The sequence below is a fragment of the Bombus vosnesenskii genome, unplaced genomic scaffold, assembly GCF_011952255.1.
Source record: "Bombus vosnesenskii isolate JDL3184/JDL3185 unplaced genomic scaffold, Bvos_JDL3184-5_v1.1 scf7180000013295, whole genome shotgun sequence".
Taxonomy (NCBI): domain Eukaryota; kingdom Metazoa; phylum Arthropoda; class Insecta; order Hymenoptera; family Apidae; genus Bombus; species Bombus vosnesenskii.
Window position 1 is genome coordinate 8,522,228 of NW_022882946.1, and position 19,869 is coordinate 8,542,096.

Consider the following 19,869-nt stretch of genomic DNA (forward strand, 5'->3'; position numbering starts at 1 on the left):
TCGAAACCTAGTTTATTCGATTTTTTGGCTACGTTACCAAGCTGAGATATTTAATGGGAAAATATTCGACGTCGGTAATTTTTACTATATAATAATACTCATATTCCCATTTTGCGTTTAATTCTGTAATAATGATGCATCCTCAATGAAACTTGAAAGTAAATATACAGGGTGGTTGGTAACTGGCGGTACAAGCGGAAAGGGGGTGATTCTACGCGAAAAAAGAAGTCGAAAATATAGAATACAAATTTTTCGTTTGAGGCTTTGTTTTCGAGAAAATCGACTTTGAATTTTTGCTCGGTACGCGTGCGGCACGTTATAACGGATCTCACTGTAGATCGTTGTCTCGATGGAAAAATTAAAAAAAAAATTTTATTCTATATTTTCGACTTCTTTTTTCGCGTAGAATTACCCCCTTTCCGCTTGTACCACCAGTTACCAACCACCCTGTATAGTATATGATGATACGATGATGATATATAATAACATTGTTGAACTTCTTCAGGAGTTAACGGGCTTGAGTCTTTTTCTGTTACGGTTTATTGGTAAAGAATAATCAATTTCTTTTCGCACAAATTTACTTATATTCACCGTTTAAGAAACTTTTTCAATTTTCTTCTATTTAATCTAAGTAAATTTTCTATTATCCTTCTTACCTTTCTACTATTGCTCCAAGAAGTAAAGTGTTTTATTCGACGTATTTTACCGTGCAGAAGAAATGTCTTATACAAAATAATTCTGTACGAGGCAACAATAACTCAACAATAACACAATAATGATATAGAAGTAGAAGATAGAAGTATCAGAAGAAAACACTACAAACAGAAAGGATACTGATCACCGCTTGTTCAGCAATTAAAGGAATGGATAGGGAATGTTAACATACGTACAAGTAGCAAAACGTATTATTGTTTCACTCACATTGACATACATTAACATCAACGCAAAGAAGCTACTGATTAATCTTAAAAACAAATTGCACTCGGAAAAACAATATGTTTTATCATATATATAGGAAGTCGTAGATTCGATTGGTAAACGTCAGTGGCTACAGCGAGCAAACTGCCAATCGATATTAATAATAAATCGGTCTTAAGATATTTTTTCACTAACAACCTTCGTCCTCGTACGTATTTCATATAGTTACCATTTGGTAATTTTCGTCGCGCAAGTTGTATCTTTTGTAAGAAGCGAATATTTGCTGGCAACGAATCAAACGAATTTCGAACTCGTTAAAAAAAAATCGCATGTTCGATGTATCGTGCCCTTGTTACGTTTATTACAGTTAGCCTACGGAAGCTGATGCTGTGCATTATCACGAACAATAAACGTGACCGCGTTAGAACAACGATTCAGTTTCTCAACTGGCTCTCTTATCGTAATAAACAAGAAATGATCTCACTTGTCACTATCAGTTTTGCTTCATCGGTAATTCGTGCTCCGTTCCGAAGTGTTTCTTTCAATAATAATCGCGATAAGGGGACGAATGAAAAGGGAGCTTGGGGCTGTGAAATATTCGTATATTTCCGGGGAAAGATATCCATCGACTTTTGCCATGCCTCGTACCTTGGCCAGGTGTCTCGGGGTCTTCTCGATGTATCGTCAGCTGTTGTCGTAGTCTGGGAATTTTCGACGGATAGAAAACAGTGAGTTGGAAGTCTGAACAGGTCGTTTGCTTTTTGAATTTACCACCTTCCGGCAGAATTATAATTAAAATGATAAAGTGAAAATATGTAACTCGCGAAACATATACAGGGTGGTTGGTACAAGTACAACTGATGGTACAAGCGGAAAGGGGGTGATTCTACGCGAAAAAAGAAGTCGAAAATATAGAATACAAATTTTTCGTTCGAGGCTTTGTTTTCGAGAAAATCGACTTTGAATTTTCGCTCGGTACGCGTGCACTTTATCGCGTCTCGTTATAACGGATCTCACTGTAGATCGTTGTCTCGATGGAAAAATTAAAAAAAAAAAAAATTAAAAAATAATTTTTATTCTATATTTTCGACTTCCTTTTTCGCGTAGAATCGCCCCATTTCCGCTTGTACCATCAGTTACCAACCACCCTGTATATATATATTTTGAGTAATGGTGAAAAGAAAATATTTCGTTCGAATGAGTAGTGTTTTACCGTATGTTGGAAACTCGGTACATTCTACATGTTTCAAACGATGCATTTTCGCAAACGATAAATTGACCAAACATTCAATGATCGTTAAATTAAATACCAAATCAGGAAAAATTAAGGTGCGATTTTCATAATTTCAACCTGGACTGTGTTTTATTTGTTAATTGAAAAAGAGAGAGAGAGAAAGAAACTTACTCTATGCGATTAAGCGTTCCTGGTCGAACACATAGGTTTTTCCTATAAACGGTTGTTTAACAACAGCTTGAACTATTTAGCGAGATAGACGCTCATCGAACATCGGCTCAGAGCAGCTCGTCGCGTTTCTCCGTGTCTATGTGGACGTCCGTTTTGTTACGCGGAGTGCATTGTACCTACGTTTCTCCTTTTAAATGGACGCGCAACCTGCTGTTGTTGTGCGCGCACCGTGTTCTCATTGTGTCCTCCATGGTAGACATAGGTTCCGAGGGAGCGGGAATCCTCGTCCGCAGACGAGTCTCGGGTAAAGACTGGTCAGGTGCTTTTTTTATCCCCCACGGGTCCATCTATGGAAAGAGGATCTTGGGATCGAGCTTAGACTTCTTCGATAGCTGCGCTCTGAACCGCCTTTAGTCTCGCTCAGGAAAATCCTCCACACTTCTTTCATCCTATACTCGAAGAAACTCTTCGATTTTTTGAGTTTCTTTATCGTTTTTTCATTACTTTTATTTTTTTTTAAGTATTTTCTGGATTAAGTATTTTCTGAAATTAATTCTGAGTTCTAATTGCGAAGAAAACTGTAATGTTGTTATAAGCACATTGTTATGCCAGATTTCGTAGACAGAAAAGCGGTTTTTAGAAAAAGGGAAAGATTGCATGATACGAAAATTGGTCAAACTACCACGAGTTGATCGAATCGTAATGTCATACGAGTCAACTAAAAGGAAGTTTATTAGGGAATAGAAAGAGCCCATTCGTTGGCAGCAGTTACTTAACGTTATACTTTAAAGAGCCAAAACCCATGATATAGATCATAGATAGTTTCTTTTCTTATTCAGTCTGGCTTACCTGTGCTTCTCCTGTCCTCTTCTGTCGGTAACAATAGACTTCTTATACGTTTCCTTTGCACTTACCGCGCGGCAAACCGTTATTTCTCGAGGGAGGAAGATCTATAACACCGAGGAAATTGAATAGACGTCGGAGTGCTTTGTAAGGGAAACTCATTATGAAGGGAAACTGGCTCCAATGACTTCGGTGGAGACTTAAAACGAACACGGGAATGCAACGAAGTATGCAGCTTTGAAGTACCGTTGGACGGATTGTGCTAGACAATTAGCAACGTTCAATTAGTAATCGCGATTGTCGTCCGAGTGACTACCGCTGCCTTGTCAGATGGCAGTATGCACCAGTTCCTGCAACTTGAAATATCAATTACGACGTAAAATGAGTTCGTGTCTTATTACGTGAAATGTTTATCGTGAATAGCAATATAGTTGATATAAGCAATGAGGATAGTTTATAGTCCCGTAGTAATTTTGTAGATCCAATTTTGAAATTTAATATCCAGCTGCAATTAATAATTTGACCGTTTGAATAGGTCTGTAAAAATGAAAAATCTGTGGGACAAAGATTAATGCATGTCTTTTTTAATAATGATAAGTTTAATAACAAATGTTTGAATGGTAATGTAGTCGTTACTAGATTTCTATGTTATCGATTGCTTAAGTTCACAGTCGCGAACCATGAGGGCGCCACATACGCAATTCTATCTTATGTTTGTAAACATGAATTCTAAACTTTCTTTTTTCTTTATTATGTAAGACAGTCTGAAGTCGTGATATTAACTGACTTTGAACACAGGTCATCAAGTTCATTCGAACAATTCGCATATACACGTATGTTATCAATGAGTAACATAAATAATTACCTATCGTTTGTGTTCCTTATTTAGTATGAAATATGAATGGAATATTCCCTTTACATAAGAAAAACATTGTATCTTAATTTCTAAATCAGTATTTCGCAAACTATTAAAAGACACGAAAAATATTTTAACCTCGTATGTATTTGCATGTAAGCATCGATGAGAGTTCATAACCTCTAATATCGAATCTTAAATATTTTTTTGCACAAACTTCCCATAATTCACAATGTGTTTCATATTGTATGTAATTTTGATAATTACATTCGAGCATAAACAAGACACGTTGATAGCTGCAATAATGTTTCATAGAGGGCGAATCGAATGATTTTCTTTTTTATCCGTAGTTACGTTGGTGGGCATCGTGTTTACCTTATGGTCGAACAAATGACCGATTGCCTAAAAATTCCTGACTGCTATCTATCTTTGGCGCTTGGCACGCGCGCATATCTGCCCTCACAAAAATTTCAGGATGTCGTCTTTATGATAAAACGTTTCCGTGATAATTGATAGTGTTCTCGTTTACTTATACATCTCGTATAATTTCTATAAAATAACAGACGCTTGCGCGCATGCGCATTTTATATTACGACGCTTCCGAGAGAAAAGGTAAATATCGAAGAATATAGAGTAACGTTAAAGTTTCCGACGTCGGGAATTAATCTATTAACACTGTCCCCATAAACGAGTAATTGATTTTGATCGACCTAATTAAAAAGTTTGATGGATGAATTTCTTCATGCTAGTGAGGTCGAGGAGTACCAACGATATTGACGTATAGCATCGAGTTTTTGGTAGTTGCCGGAACTAAGTTCTCGAGCATTATGATCGAACATTGATTTAGTTCCTGCAAATATTTACAAAACATAACACACGCGTGTAGTCTACTTATCAATATCTATTTATTTCGTACGGAGATCTGTATCATTTTCTAAGCATCTTACCGATCGAAACTGAGAAATTAGCCACGAGGAATCTCGATAAACATCTCCCTCCGATTAAGCTACTATTGACATTTCGCGGGTTTCATCTTTTGTTTAACGTAATTAAACGTAAATCAAGGTATCGTTCAGTCGCGATAACACTCGTAGGGGTTCTCAGCGTAACCCGCAACAAGGTTGCAGCTATCAACAAAGGATTCGGTACGATACGCGTCACGTGTCGCGTTACGTTCCCTTTCAGTTCCAATTACAGAGACATCGGTGCGCTGGTAGATATCGATTATCCCTAACCTTTTCATCGTTTCCGTTTCTATTGATCTCGCGCGTACGCCTTTCATTCAACGTGTTCCACGGAGCAATAGACGGGAACGAAGCAAACGAGTGTAAACACGATCGGCAAAAGAGAAAAAAGAGAGTCGACTAGATATGTAATCGGTAAAGTCGCATGCTGAATATCCTCAGTGTTTCTTGCGCTCGTCGGTCTTCCTAAATGGATTTAATCGATCTAGCGGTCCGTCGTCTGATCCATGTGGATCCTGACTCTCGACATCCATGACGTCAAGCTCTCGTTGTGGCGGCGGACGAGGATGGCTCTGCTGCTGCTCGTGCTCCGTTATCTGGTTCTGCCCTGGCAAACGAGCTCGAAAGGTGAATTTCGTTCTGATAAAGCTTGTTTGGATACGATTTCCTGGTGCTCGTTTTATGATGTGTGTGTGTCTGGTTTTCCTATTGACAGCGTGTTTTCAACGTCATCACTCTACTGTTTCTATAATTTTTGTTTTGTTCAATATTAATTGCGCAGGAAGGGCAAGTTTATATCTTTTAGTCTAATTTTGATTACTAATCCATCGAGCGTATTAAAATCGGTCTGAAATCGATTGCCATCCAAGGTCACGGTTTTGACCTTTCAAAAGATCAGAAATAATCTTATTTTTCGAACTTCGACTTAAAGATCATGCTCTTTTTTGTATTGAACTTTTATATCAATTCGATATGGAAGGATGATTGTCCGTGGATCTTGATCGGCAAGTTGATTTCGGACGAATCGTGTCAGCTTTAGCTATTGCGTTAAATAACAAAACACGAGGACGAAGTATTCAAAGATATACGGAGACAAAGATGATGCAAGAGTCAATCAGTGACGATCGTATTGACAATTGAAATCGATCTGGAAACGAAGCAGCGAACGATTAAATCATAAATATTTGGCTAACTTTGAGGTCGTTCTCGAAGTTGCTTATTACTCTAGCGATGTAAATAGAATCGTTCGCCGTGATTTCCGCGCGTGCAAGAATGACGAAAGTCTCGTGCAATCGCATCGGCAATTATCATGACATCACAAAATCTTAACACATATCGATGCATCTATCCCCGAAAATGTTTTAATTAATTTCTACCTTATACCTATATTTATTTCGACTCCCCTCCAAGCATTCTAATCTCATTGTTGCTTATTTAACATATTTGAAATGTGAGATAAAAACGGACGAACCTAAACGTTTCGGTTTGAAAATAACCGTGTACGACTGGCGTTTGTTACAAAGTCATGTTAGTAGACCTGTTGATTTCAGCGTTCTTCGTTGACCGATTCGTGCAGAAACGTACTTAGAAAGTTCAATTTGCACGCGTCTCGGCCACGGAAAATATGAAAAGCGAGGAATGGGAATCGGGTCAGTGGGCCTCGAAGCGACTGCTGCGATTTTATTAGCCGCGATGGATAGTGAATACCGAGGAAAAAAGAACTCATTTTTCTCCCACCCCCCCGCGATATCTCCGGCTCATCTCGCGTCCGATTCTTTCCGATTTCTCTATACCGTAGTTTCAAAAACTTTCCCTCGACTTCGCTCGCTCTTGGAAAGTCGCCACTTTCGATTTTCTTCTAGGTAACCGCAAAATTTTGCTTCACGCCTCGTTGCCTGTTGTAATTTCGAAAAAATAAAATTGGCAAATTCGTGTACCGAAGTCGAAGTTTCTAGAATCAATTGCAGTGGATCGTACGTGATCGAACGTTTATACATCGATCGAATATTTCCTAGGTTCCAAGACATTCGAGTTTCATGCAAATTGCGTATCACTGCAGTTAATGTGTTTAAGATAGATTATCAGCGTAATGCGAAAAGAAAGATTTCGTAACTTTAGTTTGTTTTCACGAAACGGGGCAAACGAGGCTGATACGATCGTTGCACTCAAAATGCCGTATGCAAATCAGTCCAAGTGCCTCCTTATCGTTGCTCGCATGTTCTTTTATTTCTAACTGCGGTTAGCTGTATCGTTTCCATTAATAATTTGTTCCCAGATTACCGAGATTGATTACGTAACGTGATGTAACAGTTTATTTTATTTAGAATTTTCACTCTCTCTCTGATGGGTCGTAAGAAAAGTCAATATTAAGAGAGTAAAAGAATGAAAAAAATTATCGCGTAAAGATCTTTCAATCGAATACCGTTATTCGAGGAATTCACACAAAATCGAATGTCATACGACGTGACACGAAGCGTGTCTTCCGTAGCTGGATGAAGAAAATTAATTTGTCTCGACGTTGATAATATTCTCGTATGATACATGGCTCTGAAGCAGTAGAACAGCTGCGCAGAAAATAATTATTTTGCGAACTATTCGCTGTTCGAAACAATCGTATTACACCTTCGATGGAGCATTTCCTCGATCTCAAAACTTCAGAAGAAAATAGGAATTTCTTGCTGTTGATCGACGTAAAGTTAATAAAGTTGTGTATGCATGAAACTACGTTACCATCGGAGGATGTGATTGCAATCAAACGTGTCTATTTTTACTTGTGAATTGAATAGCTCGACGACGACGACGATATGATTACTTCCGAGAAATTGTATTGCGCCATGGTGCAAGAAATTATTCGTACAACGAAGGTCGTTCGAAGATAGAACTCCATTGATCGAGTAAAATAAAAGAGAAGAGGGAACTGTTTCTCAAAAAATTAAACAGCATTCAAAAATATGCGAGAAAGGTTTTTCACAAGTTCTGACATTTTTCTTAAATTCACCAGTCACTTTAGCGAAGTCATTTCTTTTGATGCCCATTTAATGCGACCGCTTAAAAGAGAATAAATCGTCAAATTACAGTGACAAACACCTATGGAGGAAGCTTGACATATCAATGCAATAACTAGTAGATGTGCTTCGTGGTAACGCTAATAGGTAACGTGAGTCATAGGGCGTATCCTTTCGCGCGTATAATAATTTTCACGATATAGCAAAACTCTAAATTACATCAGGACTGGATTGATGCATCGATCGTACAAACTGGACTACGTTCGTAGTAGCCTACCTTCTTCGACAGAGACTGAATCAAAGCTAATGCCAGTTCGGTTAACAAGTTCGTGGACGGGTCTCTTGGCATATTATTAGTCGATATTCTTATTCTATTGTACCGTATTAGTACACAGACCTCGTGCAGATTCAGCTTCCCACGGTGATCAATCCACGGACATATCTAAATCTATACGGAGCGTCTCACGCAGCGGGGTCAAGTCAACGTTAAAACGGCAGGAGATAAAAAGAATTTAATTAGGAAAAAATGTAATGATTTTGAATGATGCATCACGTGATGCATGTGTCTTCTCCGAAAGTGGAGACGTTCCAAATGTTTCAAGGTCGTCTCTATTTTCTTAAATGGAACTCTACATTTTGTCATACGTCGTTCGATGCATTTTTTAATTCTCTACGAAAAAAGCAAAATAATAAAGTAAAATAATATTAAAAAAGATCACGGATTTGTATACGTAATTTTATATCGGCTAGGAATCGTTCTGGGAAATTTAATGATGTATCTGGAGGTGGGAACTATGACGAGTTCGTGATGGAACGCGAGCAACAGCGAACCCTACATCGTTGACCGGCATATGGCATCCCCTGGGACTGAAAGAGCAAAATTCATGACACTCGTGCGTGCACTTTCGTCGAGTAACGACACCCGCTTGCTTGTATCGTGATTTCGTGGAATTATTTAAACCTGTGAAATTGCTTGTTAATGGATCATTAACAGTGTAACGCCTGCGCGTTGCTTTTATAGAGAAAATAGACTCGTTTGTTTTGTTGTTTTCTGTCGGTTAGATTGTGTCCTCGGTTATCGCATAACTGGGAATCTTGCCAGCGGTAATCACTTTTACCATTCGAATTACCCTCCTCTTGAACGCACTTTTATTCATCCCGAACCTTTTTACTTTGTTTTCCTTGGGTGTCTGTTCTATTATTATTTCGTCGTTGTAATTGAGATTGACGACTGAAAAACGTATACCCAGAAAAAATAAAAACGTGTATTCCTCGTTTTACCAAAGCTTCGCTTCGGACGATAAACTTTTTATTCGTTCTTTCTCGCCGTTTTGTTACCTGTGTTTGATTGAATCTTTTCCTTACTCGCATTGCATCAAAATAAAAAAGCGTCTCGCTATAAATAATATGGTATAAATAATATGTATTCTGAGACGTGCTATACGTACATTCTCATTATTCCATTGTACGTACATGTCTGTATGCTAGCACAATCGATACTTGAAAACCATTCAGTACAAATCGGAGAAAGAACCATCTCGTTTGTTACGTTTTCCTATTCCATGCAATCCATGCGTATGCAATTTAGAAAATATCGAATTGCGAATTCTGGTCAAATGCAGTGCGAGTCGAGCAAAACAAATCGAGGCAAGTTTGGTGAGGGGCGTGCGCGCGCATCTGCGTAACCGTCACGCGATAAACGCGTGCACGCCTGGTTAATCGTCTCGTCCCGTTCACGATGCAGCTGTAGCAGGTGCAACGACGACACGTCGTTGAATCGCGTTTAAACACGGTGATCGAATCACCGATTCGATCACTCCAAGGAGATATCGTTTGCAAATGCGAATGAACGCCTGTTCGCTGCTTCGCAATATTGGGCTGTACGCGTAATCTGTTTCTCGTTCGATTTTTCGTCTCTGGTTAGAGTGGGGAAAGAATCGTCAGCCGATAAAGAAGAGAGCAAACAAAGTCGAACGTTTCTTCCGTTCGTTTCTTCTAACCGTGAATCGTGAATCACGCGGATGGAATTCAATTCTTTTTTGCGACGAGCAGATTTCGTGATCAGCAATTCGGCAATGAATTCCTCTTTCTCTCTGCGTTTCGTCCCACGACGATATTTATCAGCCCCGTAGTAGTGGAATCCGAATTAGAATAGGAACACGTCGTTATTTACGAATAGGATACGCATTTGAGAAACGGTGAATTATGCGATGTTTTGATTTGCATTGTAATTCCGTCGATAGAGCTGCTAGCGGTTTTATTCGATCTACAGCTTCGACTTTCCGGGTCATTTCCCAATTACGCAGTAATTAATCAACGAGCTATATATTTAGTTGCTAACTATTGGAGAAGCGCGTCACTTGTCCACACCAGCGCGCATTTTCGTATTTTTTTCATTAAGATGGATAGTAGCGAGCGAGATCTATGTGAGTTATATTTGATAATTTTCGCAGCATACGCAAATTATATTGCTGACCGTTGAACCAACGGGGCCGAAGAAACGATAATCCGCGTCCGAATGAACCCCACTTCGTTATTTAATTTAAAATTTTTTATCAGTGTTTTTTAATATGCTTGATGCGGTTCAATGGATACTTGACGTCGAATTCGATAGCAAGAAGCAAAAGGAGCTTCGTCGAGTATCATGTTTTTCGCGGGAACGTTCTATGTTTAATTTTCAATTTTGTCATCGTAATATATACATATTAATATGTAGAAAAGCGTAATCGTTCGATAAAATTCCGTTCCAATGGACGAGATGGCTACTTTAAATAGAACCGTACATTGACGTTCAAGCGAGTGCTGTATATAGCTGCGCGAAATAGCGTGGTAACCTAAGTAACGTGAAAGTTAGGTGAAATAATTTGCCGAAGAAGCCCAGACGAGTAGATAAAACGGTCACATTGAACCGTGGCCTGTCAACGCCCTGCTCGACACTCAAGCGCCTCCAATTGATAAGCAGTCGGCGAAATTTCAGCCTGTCTCGTTCTCGGAAGCATTCTTTTCACGATCTTCGGCAAGTATGCGTGCTAGAGTGTACACTTGGTGTTGCCTGTATGTTCAACGTTCGAATGAAGTATTCCTAGAAATACAACTTACAATTTTAGCCGATTACGATATATGTATATATATATTTAGTGGACACTTTGAAACTATAGCTTTTTGACAATACATTCAAAAATTTCATTTCGAACAGAGTCTATTTCTTTCTTTTTTTTTTCTTTTGATTTATGCGAACCTGGTGCAATGAAACTTGGAACATCCTTGCAAAAAATATAGCTCGCCATAAAAAATATCTATCGTTCTTCAAATATCGATCTTTCGAAAAGCACTGCTCTCGGTATATTGTAGCGCGTTAAAACGACCGAAATTACGTTGCTGAAGTCTTTTGGTAACGAGAAGATACTGCATCATGCAATTGAGAAATTCCCGCGGTCCGCGCGCCTGCGTTCGCTGCCTTTTTAAACCGTACTTCGCCCATGAAGAGTAGGATCGGTTTGACCTCATACGAGAGCCACCGCAAACGTGGTATAGTGTACAGGCTGCTCCTTGCAATTGGAGTGGCTCGTACTTCATTTTTGCGATGAACGGAAAAAAACCCTTGGCAGAAAAAAGAATGAAACCGTAGATCGATTCAGAAAAATTCAAGTTGTATCGGTTTTATTTCTTCCGTAGGTGGATCTGTGCAAGATGCAACCTTGTTCGTTTTCTATTCTCATGCTGCGTACGTCCGCGATTGTGTATCGCGCGTAAAAGAATTTTTAATTAAATTGTTCTTTACATAAAAATTTCCATGCACTTGAGAAAATAAACAAATCATGGAAATGAATACTTCGTGAAAAACAAAGGTCAATGTGATTAATTGGGATTCACGTATCTGCATGTTTCTGCGCATTATTACTGTATACATATTTACCAAGCAGCTAACCGATAGAACGTATTTAACGTTTTTAATTTAGTATTGTTTTATTTCTTATATTTTAAATACACGAATAAGCGATTCATCAAACGATTCTAATAATATTTTCTATGCATTTATCTTTATTTAGAAGAAAGCTATAAGTTATACCAGTTACGAGAATCAGCCTGTATTCGCACACGCGTGACTGAGTTCACGATGCGTCCACCACGAGGCGCCAGCGCGTTTCCAGCGCGACCGTTTACTCTAGCTCGCTGTCGCGAGTCGCACGGCAGCCGCTGCGTGAGGCAGATCGTTCTTTATCCCGCAGCATTACGATCTCAGCTAACCCTATACAATCGCGGTCTCCGGTCAAAATTACGCTGCTTTCGTTGTTGTTATCGGAGAGAGTCGACTTTAAGAAGATAAAACGATCGTGCGACAGTGTTTTTTTCTAAATCTCGCGGAAGCTTTAAATTGCTCGTATCATCTCGCGTGACTACTGTCATTCCAACTTATCAGAGTTTATCGATGTTAAGTGATAAATAAGGTTTAGTAAAAAATTCTACACTTCAGACTTTTACTTCGTTCACCGATATTTTCATCGATAGACGAGTGAACATTATTTGATCAGGAATTCCGAGACGTTTTTCGAAATTTTAGATGCGTTTATTGATAGATTATCACGTGTAGTGGTCAATACGCGTCAGTGAAACATCGATCGTGGATCGATCGGAAGATACTAATTTTGAAGGAATTGCATTACTGATTCGGGGTCGTTGAACCGTTGATATCTTCGATCTCGCGTGTCGACAGTTTCTTTCGACAAAGGGTCACGTTTACTCGAGTACTCGTAACGCGAGCGATCGTTTTTGATCGCGTTAACGATCGGTTAACGATAGAAGCGTATGTCAATGTCACCCTCGAGATCGAACGGCTACAGTGTCGCATGCAGCGCATGGTGTCAGAAAGTGTGGTTAGGTTGTTCCTGAAAGTATCACGGTTCAGGAGAAGTGAAGGGGGCCGAGTGGAACGAATTCCATTGGTTTGTGAAGTTTGGCAACGCGAACTCGGTGCCAAGCATGATTTTCACCGGCAGGTCGGTGGACGCCCTCGACGAAGTTCGCGGTAGCAACGTGCAGACGGACAACCGTCGGGACGTTAGCGCCGTCGCCATAGCCGCAGGATGGTTTTCCAGTTTGCGCAGACCCGGCAAAAGGAACAAGAAGGGCTACCAAAAGCAGGCCAAGAGCACATGGGACCTTAGCACATTATCTATGGTTAGTTGAACGTTCTGTCTGGCTGCTCTTATATCCCTCGAACGATTTACGTGTCCCACTTGAAATTTCCTTACACGTGCCTTGCTCGATTTGGCAGGAGCGTATTTTCCAAAACTTTTTTATTTTATCAAACAAACGATTTATCTTATTTATCTTCATTTATATTTTCTTTTATTTACATTTACGTGCGAATAAACGAAAACAACGCGCAAATATTCGTTGGTGCGCTTTGTGTTTACAAAGGGCTTTTAGAAACTCCCGCCTATTTCTGAATCGTAAACACCGGCTTTGATCATCGAAGTAAGTACGTACATATATCGCTACACGATAACGTGAAACTCAATACGCGCATGAAGTGCAGTCGAATCATAGTCAGCGATGTCAACATCTCTTCTTAACATTCTTCTTTGTTTATTTACCTTCTTGAACACGCGAACAGCTCCTGTCAAGCGTAAAGTCAGTCGATCAGAGAAAATAAGGATATGTCTGTTTAAGTGGCATATACGATTCCTGAAAACTTCCGAAAACGATCGCAAGATGTTGAATTTATTTGAGCAAATGTCAGTGATCAACCGTCGCGTGAAACACCGCGGTAAAATTTTGAGGTTATGCGCGGTTACTTCGAGCGACTGAAACTCAAACAAGAAACTGCGATCGATCGATGTATGTGTCCGATCTCGACGATCGGTAATTGAAAAGCCGCCAAAAGGCGCTTCCTAAATAAATCGCGGACGCTATTAAGAACAGAGAAACGATGTAAAATAAGAGTACGGTGGCGCTCTGGAGTTGGCTGACCAGCCAAATTTATTTCTAGGGACTTAACACTGATGAAGCCAATTCGATGTACACTTACACTCTCGAAACTTGTTTTCATTTCTATAAGAATAAATTTAATTCTACCTCAGTCGACTAATAAAGCATATAACTCATGGAGTATAAATTTTAGGTATTTATGAAAAATTTAGAGTCAGATATAGAACAGAATGTATATATTATAAGAAAATACGTAAAATGTGCAACGTAAAGTACTTGTTATTGTTATTTTGAGAGATGAGCGAAACAATTTTTTATTCAATTTTCATTTCTTCAAATTTATTTAAGATGAAAATCTGTGGAATCGCGTGTCTATAATTCCTACGTGTTTACGAATATTACGTACGTGAGAAAAGTGTTTGTAATTTTTGGAGGGAATATGCTCGATGACGTTCGAAGTCGGTAGACGAAATCAGTAAGTCCATCTGATCGCGTTCCGTGAATCAGACTTGTTATTTTCTAAAAAATGCCAAAGTTCTTACGCGCGAACATACACATGAGAAGAAATAAAAGGATGACACGTCCCTATTTTGCATATCGTTTCAACAAGAAGTGTGTAATTTGCGAGACACTAGCGAGACAAAGTAATAGTAGCAACCATAAAAAGAAACGATTTCGAAAATAAATGATTTGACGAAGTGTTGTTTGACAATTGATGTTAGATACACACCACGTAAATAACATTTGTTTGCAATACAAGTAGTATATCTTTGGTGTACCTTGGAGGCTGTACAGCTGACAAAGCAAACTACGCATTTTTTACTTGTCTTATTACATTGCTCTTCTCAACGATAATGCATCACCACGTCGTGTACACAAAGTACAAAGATCAATAAAGTTTCGATAAACGTTTCTACACACCAGTAACAAGGTAAAAGCAGGCTAGTGGAAACTATAGAATTGCATGGCCTTCTGTATTCTTAGGACTGCACTACTGAACCAAACAAATAGGTTCGCCAAAATTTGTATCGTATCTCTGTTGCAAAGGCTGTCTTCAGTTTTGTAATACTTCGTCTAACGATCGTGAATTTTCATCTTTTGATCATAACGATCGTTTCTTTCAACGGGTCTTCGCCGAAATAGTTATCTTCTTCCGTAAAACAAAAACGTTTCTGTATGAATGAATTAAACGAGTGGAGACCACCGTGTCTCTGTAAACAACGACGTGATTCGATCGTTTACAATGGCACCAGGCTTCTTTCGCATTCCTGACGAAAATATCATTCCATGATGTTTCTGACGTCACGAATCGAAGATCGTACAGACGAACCAAGTCAGGGTGACTTATTTATAGAGAGAATCAGGATACGAATGGATCTTACGCAAATAGACGGCCATTTGATGCAGGGTTGCTTTGATCGTTGAGCTAATCGCAACCCTGCGTTCCATTCTCCCATTCTATTACGCAGCCAATTATAATTATTCTCGATATTTCGTTTGTAATGCCGATAATTACTTTTTTACTTTTTATTTGCTTATAGTGATCGGAAAATTGCTGGTCGTACAGTAACGGATTCGCAGAACCGTAATCTAATTGCATAAGTTGTTAACGAAGTACCGGTAGATAGTTGAGTCAGCTTTTCCTGAAATCGCGATAAAAGTATGATACATCTTTTTTCGATGAGAAAATTTCCCATTTTCGCTTTACTTTCAATATTCTGTTATCGTTACGTAAGTTCCTATTTAGTACTAACGGTACTAAAGGTACTAAAGGCACCAAAGGTACTAAAGTACCAAAGTACTAAAGTACCAAGTACTAGAAACACTAAAGTACTAAAAGTACTAAAGTAACAAGTACTAAGCACTAAGCACTGAGTACAGAGCACTAAGCGCTAAGCACTGAGTACTAAGCACTGAGTACTGAGCACTAAGCACTGAGTACTAAGCACTGAGTACTGAGCAGTAAGCACTGAGTACTGAGCACTGAGTACTGAGCACTAAGCACTAAGCACTGAGTACTAAGTACTTGCTCGTGGCACTAATGATCTACGAACAGTAACCTACGAACGTATTCGAACAAGTATCGAACAATGTTGGAATATCTTCGTGAACCTCTGCACAAGTCAGTGATCGAAACGCATCGTGAGAACGGCTAGCAATCGTTGCCCTATGGCAGGCTGTTAGAGGCTATCAATTTTTACGGTCGCGTCAAATTGCGTGTTCACAGATCAGGCGTCGAAGAAATTTGCCGGTCGCACGACCTTGCCGCAGTGAAATCAACGCGTAACACGCGCGCGCTTCCTAGAGCGATGCTTCCTAGAAATCTTCTTCCTCTATCTCGAAAGACCCGGTGATACCTCGGTAACGAACAACGCGAAAGAGAGAGAACCGTAATGTCGAGATTTCTATCTCGTATATACCGCTTATCGAGGATTTACGCCGACCTAAATAGTCTCGAATGAAATCCGTGGAATCTTGAATCGCGTACTGGTAATCGAGTTGTGTGTCATTGAATATTTCGCGGTATACGGATTAATCGGAAACCTCCTCGATAAAGCGAAGCGAGAGGAGAAAAGTATCAGTTCTTCCTTTGTTCGTTGCCAGTTTATGGATTTATCGAGTGTATCGTGGTACACGTGGAAATTACGTAACATCGTGGCGTTACGTGCGCGGCGGTACACTTTATGATATTAGTTATTCAGCTTGGTGGTTGCCGGCAATATTTTTAGGTTAATGGGGTGGCTCGGTGGCGGTCGGAAAGAACGAGTGATCCGTGGGGAATAGGAACAGCGACGATCGTTTCAAAGGAAACAGAGAAATTTTTTTCTCTTTCTTTTCCCTTTTTCTTCATTCTCTTTTTGCTTTTTGTACCATTTTTTCTTCTGTCTCTCCTTCTTTGTTTATTGCTCTTTGTTGGCCTGCAGCGTGTTGCGATCGATAAAACTGTCGCATTTATTCGTCGTGTTGCGTGGCGTTAAAACATCGAGTCCTCATAAATCGTCCAACGGGAAAAAGTGTGTCGATCGGTTTCCGAGTTTCACCGTTGTCCGGCGCGAACCTACGCCGCTTTTACATAAATTACATTTCGCGACGAGCCATCGGTGCCAATACCCGGCATTGTTGCATGCCTCGCGATACAAATACATATTTCGGCAGAGAAAGCTTCTGTCTTTTGTTGTGTCTGCCTCTGTATCGAATATTGAGTACTACGTGCTACGATTACTACTATCGTGCTTGTGGTGTGTAGAAAAAAGTAGCCGGAGAAGCATTTGCTCGAGTAATCTTTACTACGTATATATATCGTGATATTAAGTCATTCAGCATTTTAAAGGTCTGTAAGTATAGAAGACACTGGCTGTATGAAATGATTGTGGGTAGGAAGGAAGGCTGTTAACTCTTTTGTTAAAGAAGGTGAGAAGGATAGCGGTCGAGTTTAACGTTCATTGGTAACGTTCGTGGTAGCATGTGATGTTAAACTTGCAATTTCATAACAAATTGATCTAACTCGAACGTAAGCACGATTACATCTTTAGATTCGATCAGTTTATGAGTTAAGAGACAATTTCCGCGTTTGGAGTCGTTCAAGTTTCGTCTTTGCTTCATGTCGAATTATGTAACGCAGCATCGGATCATGGCTCGAGATCTATGCGTGGAACGGTAGATACGTTAAAGTTGTACGGACTTCGTGCAAAACACAGTTCGCGTTTAGATAATCGAACGTCGGAGAAGCATATAGCGAAATTAAAGTACTCTATAAAGCATTGACTAGTATAAGTTGATTCGAAGAATATGAATCACAGCTGTCAATTTTTCCTATGACACCTTCTAGTAGATAAATCTTTGTTACGTCCTGACGTAAATCGTACGACAAACAAATCGTTTTATTATGGCGTCATAGTTGGTTATAAAAGCATCAGAATATAGTTGTCTCACGTCGCGTGAAAATTTTATTGCCAGTTTACTACAGCGAGTCCTTATCGGTAGCCATGGCACCTGACTTTGCTTGCACGGTTGTTTATCAGTAGAACCTTAATCGCCTCATTTGACGTCAACAGTTTCACGGCACCAGCGACGGTGACATCTTCTCGTCATCGAGGATTACATAAAGCTAATAAAACAGGGTCGTTGTCACTTCGCGAGTGTCCAGTTAAATTGCTTCGAAGTAATTGGCTCGGACAAGGTATAAACGGCAAAATCGATTTGACAAGCGAATGTGGCAAACGGAATCGCGAGTAAGAACTGGAAATCTTGATAAGCATTCTGTTGACTATAAGTTATCTTTTTAATGATCGAACGAGACTGACTCTGGGCGCGCCACGGACGAAGATATTCAAAGAGAGACATCGTGTCTCACTGATTACACAGACGAACTATTTTAGTTTGCGAAAGTAATCTCACGTTTTTATTTAAAAGTTTTGTCACATTTTTTCTGCCTACTATTCGTCGCTATCCAATTTTATTAGGACACAATGAGACGTGGCCGAATAAAGGAAGAGGAAGGAGGAAAAGAGGAACGAGAAAGAGAGAGACGCGGTGAACAAAGGAAACAGGTTCTGTTTTAAGCGGCGCGATTCCTCTTTCCGCATCCGCTCCGTTTGTTCCCGCCTTTTGCGACCAGCACTCGTGTATCTGGGTTATACGGCTGCTTTTTGGACAGCAAGGGGGAAAAAAGAATGTGTTTGGGTGCACGCCAGCCTGGTGTGCGCCGCGACGATGTTGTAGGAGAATGGAACGTATAATTGGGTAAATACGTGAATGGAAGAATTCGGAGGTGCTAAGACGATGCCGCGAATCTGAAGAACTGGAGCGCCAACGTCGAGGGACGTAATATAACGAGAACCGAAGAAAATCGTGCTTCGTTGGCGAATTATTTAATGAACGAGCCGTAACCCGTAGACGGTGGGGATAGATACTGGATAGATAAGAAAATGAGGAAAGCGAAGGTATGAATAGAGAGACGATGTATGAATTCGCAAAATGAAAGGTTTGGAAAGGAAAGAGATTACGAAAATTTGAAGTTACAATACGTGAATTTCTGTGTACAAAGATGAATGGATTAAAATATACGTGTACTACGTAAAAGCCAGAAATTTCGCAAGAACGTGCAGCGGAAGAGAAGAAGAACGTGTGTATGTTTTTTAAAAGACGTAGATAAAAAGATAAATAAACGTAGATCGAGATGAGCAAATAAACAGACTATCGAACGGATGATTTAGCTCATCTACTTTCAAGATTTCCAAGGCTAGAACATATACAAGACTGTATACATATGATACGACAGTCGGGAACACATTGCGATATTGGCATCTGTTGTAACATCGTACAACGCTAAGGACGACAAAGTTGCTGAGAATAATAATATTCGTACAACACGATGTGCATTATACTCGGTTTACCGAGTTGCTCTGCCACAGTTGAGCAATAATATAATAGTCGCTCGAAATCTGAACTCGAACCGTGAAAAGACAAGAACTTATTTACCAGGAGCTTCTGGGAAAAGAATCGCCATTAATTGGCGTGTTATTCGGACCTTGAAATTTGCATAATTCCAGCAAGCTATGTAAGCGACCGAGGGTGATTTCGCTGTACAATATGTTAGCAAGAACATATGGGTCGTGGAGAAAATTATATTTATCTGCAGAACGCACGTAGATGTGTTTACCCTGGTGAAACACGTGTCACTGGCTAACTCTAAACGCGGCATTGTGTTTACAGTGAGACATACATATCGATCTTCTCTTGCTTCGTATGCATACCGCGTATCGACGGCCATTCGGCACCGCGAATAGACCGAAGCGAACTGTGTGACCGGCCGATTCGCGTAGCTTTTAACGCTGCATAGCTTGTACGTTAGAATTCGAAGGTATTTTTTTAAGGTATTTTTTACCTGGTGTCCCTTCTTAATCCTTTCACCGTTGAAGTCACCGTACAGTCACACCGGAAAGT

The 19,869-nt window shown here is 39.8% G+C and overlaps 1 protein-coding gene and 1 long non-coding RNA gene across 8 annotated transcripts in view; one reads left to right on the plus strand and one right to left on the minus strand.

Moving 5' to 3' along the window:
- LOC117233185 (cytohesin-1) overlaps positions 1 to 19,869 on the plus strand; it is a 60,280-nt gene that overhangs the window by 3,861 nt on the left and 36,550 nt on the right. For 2 of the 7 annotated variants that reach the window (XM_033493241.1, XM_033493242.1), the window contains exon 1: positions 12,164 to 13,170. The exons of 4 other annotated variants lie outside the window; for them this stretch is intronic. In XM_033493241.1, the coding sequence (XP_033349132.1) occupies positions 12,973 to 13,170 (198 nt within the window). In that variant the 5' untranslated portion in view covers positions 12,164 to 12,972. Of the gene's footprint in view, positions 1 to 5,503; positions 5,615 to 12,163; positions 13,171 to 19,869 lie in introns of those variants that run through there. One more of the 7 variants, XM_033493245.1, reaches the window with a different exon arrangement.
- Positions 439 to 3,238, minus strand: LOC117233194. The gene is made up of 3 exons (XR_004493275.1): positions 2,324 to 3,238; positions 891 to 1,692; positions 439 to 815 (listed from the first exon to the last, which is right to left on the minus strand). It is a non-coding gene; the product is annotated as an uncharacterized LOC117233194 (long non-coding RNA).